The 4,814-nt window shown below is 44.0% G+C and overlaps 1 protein-coding gene across 1 annotated transcript in view; it reads right to left on the reverse strand.

Annotated features, from left to right (window-relative positions):
- Positions 1 to 4,269, reverse strand: part of LOC119330407 — a 30,269-nt gene extending 26,000 nt beyond the window's left edge. The window contains exon 1 of the mRNA XM_037603517.1: positions 4,137 to 4,269. Coding sequence (XP_037459414.1) covers positions 4,137 to 4,199 — 63 coding nt within the window. The 5' untranslated portion in view covers positions 4,200 to 4,269. The remainder of the gene's footprint in view (positions 1 to 4,136) is intronic.
- Between the last annotated feature and the right edge of the window lie 545 nt (positions 4,270 to 4,814).

Below are 4,814 nucleotides of genomic sequence, written 5' to 3' on the forward strand. Positions count from 1 at the left end.
TCCAGGTTCTGAAAAAAAAAATTGGATTTGTTATTTTCTCGCAGACTCACAAATGAGTTGTGACTTCCACAAAACTGGGAAACTATAAACAAACTTGATTCATTTATATGTGAGATTTATTTTTGGATTTTTTGGATGAGTGAAGTTTAATTTTTCAAGAACAGAGCAAATGCGCTCGAGCATTTGGTTAAGGACGAGGTAGCCCAGGCTTTCAAGGAAGCAAATGCACTCGAGCATTTGGTGATACCTAGAGAGAGTGTTGTCCCTCGACATAAGCTTGTGGTGGCTGACTTCCGCTTTCGGATTCGTGTCCACTGGGATAAGCGCGCCAAAGTCGCTAGAACGGAGTGGTGGAAGCTCAAGGGGGAGGCAACTCAGGCTTTCAAGAAGAGGGTCGTTAAGCTGGGCCCTTGGGAGGAAGGAGGTGATGCAAACAATATGTGGATGAAGATGGCGACTTGCATTTGTAAGGTGGCTTCAAAGGATTTTGCAGTGACCAGGGGAAGTAGAAGTGAAGGTAAAGATACCTGGTAGTGGAACGATGATGTCCAGAAGGCTATTAAGAAGAAGACTGTTTCAGACGCCTACACCTGGATAGGAGTGCAAACAACATAAAGGAGTACAAGGTGGCAAAGGCCGCAAAGCGAGCTGTGAGTGAAGAAAGGGGTAGGGCGTATGAGGACCTCTACCAACGGTTAGACACAAAGGAAGGCGAAAGGGACATCTATAAGATGGCCAAGATCCGAGAGAGGAAGGCGAGGGATGTCAACTAAGTCTGCATAGCAGATCAACTCCTGGTGAAGGACGAGAAGATTAAGCATAGATGGCGGGAGTACTTCGACAAGTTCTTCAATGGAGAGAATGAGAGCTCTACCATTGAGTTGGACGACTCCTTTGATGATACCAGCAGCGTTTTGTGCGACGAATCCAAGAGTCCGAGGTCGGGGAGGCTTTAAAAAGGATGAAAGGAGAGGCAAGGCGATGGGCCTTGATTGTATCCCCATTGAGGTGTGGAAAGGCCTCGGAGACATAGCAATAGTATGGCTAACTAAGCTTTTCAACCTCATTTTTCAGGCCAACAAGATGCTTGAAGAAGGGAGGCGGAGTATATTAGTACCAATCTTCAAGAGCAAGGGGGGTGTTCAAAGTTGTACTAATTACCATGGAATTAAGCAGATGAGGCATACAATGAAGCTATCAGAGAGAGCCATTGATCACCGCTTAAGAAGAATGACAAGCATGACCAAAAATCAGTTTGGTTTCATGCATGGGAGGTCGACCATGTAAGCCATTTTCTTGGTACAACAACTTATGAAGAGGTACAGGGAGCAAAAAGACCTCATATGTTGTTCATCATTGACTTGGAGAAGGCCTACGATAAGATACCTCGCAATGTCATGTGATGGGCTTTGGAGAAACACAAAGTACATTACCCTCATCAAGGACATGTACGATAATGTTGTGAAAAATGTAAGTGATGGCAACACTAATGACTTCCCGATTAAAATAGGACTGCACCAAGGGTCAGCTTTGAGCCCTTATCTTTTTGCTTTGGTTATCGATGAGGTCACAAGGGATATACAAGGAGATAGTCCATGGTGTATGCTCTTTGCGGATGATGTGGTGTTAGTCGATGATAGTTGGACGGGGGTCAATTGAAAGTACAGCTATGGAGACAAACTTTGGAATCGAAAGGTTTTAGGCTTAGTACAACTAAAATTGAGTAGATGTGGTGCGGTTTCAGTACTACTAGGCACGAGGAGGAGGAGGAGGAGGAGGAGGAGGTTGGCCTTGATGGGCAGGTGGTAGCTCAAATGATATTTGGGGTCAATGCTGCAGAAGGATGGTGATGTCGATGAAGATGTGAGCCATCGAATCAAAAGCCAGATGGATGAAGTGGCGCCAAGCTTTTGGTATTCTCTGTGACAAGAGAGTGGCACAAAAGCTAAAAGCCGGGTTCTATAGGACGACGATTCGATCCGCAATGTTGTATGACGTTGAGTGTTAGCCAACTAAAAGGCGACATGTTCAACAGTTAGGTGTAGCAGAGATGTGCATGTTGAGATGGATTTGTGGTCAAACAAGAATTGATCGGGTCCGAAATGATGATATACATGAGAGAGTTGGGGTAGCACCAAGTGAAGAGAAGCTTGTCCAACAACGTCTAAGATGATTTGGGCAGATATAGCACGGACCTCTAGAATCTCCTGTGCATAGCGGACAATTAAAGTGTGCTGATAATGTCAAAAGTGGTCGAGGACTCGAGGTACACCAAACTTGACATGGGAGGAGTCTGTAAAGAGAGATCTGAAGGAGTGGGAGGAGTTTGTAAACAGAGATCTGAAGGACTGGGATATCACCAAAGAACTAGTCATGGATAGGGGTGCGTGGAAGTTAGCTATCCACGTGCCAGAACCATGAGTTGGTTTCGAGATCTTATGGTTTTAGCTCTAGCCTACCCCAACTTGTTTGGGACAAAAGGCTTAGTTGTTGTTGTTGTTGGAGAAAATGCACTCAAGCGCACATAGATTTTCTGGTCTAGGGACCGTTGCATTTTTCCAAAAAAAAATGGAGGCATATCAATCTGAAGTTCTCAACATGCAAGGCAGGTACCACGTACTACTATGTTTAAGAGAAACAATACCAGAGGTACCACATCAATCGCAATTGCAGCACATAAGTCCCGCTTTCTCGTTTCGTATATCAAACTTCAAATAATTTATTATAAATCCATATACGTCCAATAATTTTACATTGTGTTCACTTAACAGCCAGGACCAGGCATTCCTTCTACAAGATAATACTTACTAAATTATTTGTTGTAATGAGATGTGCTACCAATAAGAAGGGGAGCCTTGGCGCAGTGGTAAAGCTGCTGCCTTGTGACCATGAGGTCACGGGTTCAAGTCCTGGAAACAGCCTCTTGCAGAAATGTAGGGAAAGGCTGCGTACAATAGACCCAAAGTGGTCAGACCCTTCCCCAGACCCTGCGCAAGCGGGAGCTACATGCACTGGGGCTGCCCCTTTAGATGTGCTACCAATAACTAGAAAGTTAGCGGCAACTGTTAAGATATTCCTATCAACCAACTATCCCAAAAGACCAATCTGGTAGGAAGAGTAGATATAATATACCTACCCCCCCCCCTCCCCTCTTTCCCCTTCACATCCGATGTGGATATGGAATGATCAACACCTCCTCTCCATGCCGGACGTGGTGTGGATAAATGATTGGGGAAAGGCAGGACCGAGACTAGAACCCAAAACCTCAAGTTTGATAGCATGTCAAGATATTCCTATCAACCAACTATCCCAAAAGATCAATCTGATAGGAAGAAGAGATATAATATACTCCCTCTGTAAAGAAATAGAAGAGATCTAAACGCTCTTATATTTCTTTACAGAGGGAGTACTTAACAGCAACAAGTCATATGTTCTGTTTGGGCAACTATTTCATGAATACATATAGCCAACATATTAGTCTACCCCATAAATTCATATTCCTAGGATGTTTTCTTGTAAGCACAAAACATACCAATAGAGGGGGGGATAAGGACCTTGACAATACCATAATGATAATTATGATACTGCAAACCTTATAATAAGTTATAGAAAACAATTGATATCAAGCAAAAGTACATTAGGTCAGCCAAAACGCAAACTTCACAAAGACAATAAAATGACACAATAGCAGGTAGAACGACTGAATTTTCATCCGCCCTCAAATGCTAGAATAACACAAACTACTTGTCATGTTTTCTTCAACGAGCTAACGTAAGACAGAGTAGAATCAAATTCTCACAAAAAGTCGAGTAACAGAGAATGACCAGAGAATAGATAGAGAGGGAAGAAAACAAACTGGGATGAGTTGGCCATGGCGGCCGCCAGAGCTTCGAGCCGGCGGCGGCCGCTGGGCTCTTCTCTCCCGCTTTCTCTCTCCCAGCCGCCTAGCCTCGCAATGGCGACACCCAGAGATTCTAGACGGGCGCCTAATCGGCCCGCGCCGCCAACTCTAGTGTCCCGTCAATCCATTCGTCATCTCATACTTGCCGGCGACAAATCAATAAACTGGGCGTAGAAGTATCTAGACAGCTGCAGAATAAAATGAAAGCAGCAAGGGAACTCGGTGGATTGTGGACCTTGTCAAGCATGTCCTTGAGGGAGGAGATGTGGCGGAGGATGGCGCCTGAGTCCTCCGCCATCGGGGAACCGGCGGCGCGAGCAGAATCGTCCTTTTTTTTCCTAGAGGGAAAGGGGTGACTTGGAAGGACTTCTATTTCGCCCCGCTTTCTATAGTACTTCTCTCCATCCGTTCCTTTATAAAGTGTATCTGTTTTTTATTATGAAATTCTTATGGTGTATTTCTTCTAATTTCTCATAATTCTCTTATTAGCCTTTGAGAAAAAAGAAACTATCTTTATCCTGATTGTGTGTATCTCTTGTAGCAAAAGAAGAAAAGTATCTCTGTGTCGATTGCACGTATCTCTTACTTTTCTGGACTAACTGATTTACTTGTCACTAACCAACAAATTTATCAAGGGTAATTTCATTCTAACGTGTAATTATGTGGCTTGGTCACCGTGCCGAAAATAATACACCTTACATAAAGGGATAGAGGGAGTATAAAGCAACAACTGCCAACAAATGGAACTGATACAAACAACAACACACTACACGAGACCCACACTCACTCAGGGCAAGATACATAGGTGCCGAAGAGCTACAACAACAACATACTGAAAGACTCGACGTAGACTACAAGATAAGATAGAAAGCATCACTATGGAGCCGTCGACGATCTTCCGATGAGAAATCGA

This window comes from Triticum dicoccoides, chromosome 1B (assembly GCF_002162155.2).
Source record: "Triticum dicoccoides isolate Atlit2015 ecotype Zavitan chromosome 1B, WEW_v2.0, whole genome shotgun sequence".
In the NCBI taxonomy this organism is placed as follows: Eukaryota; Viridiplantae; Streptophyta; class Magnoliopsida; order Poales; family Poaceae; genus Triticum; species Triticum dicoccoides.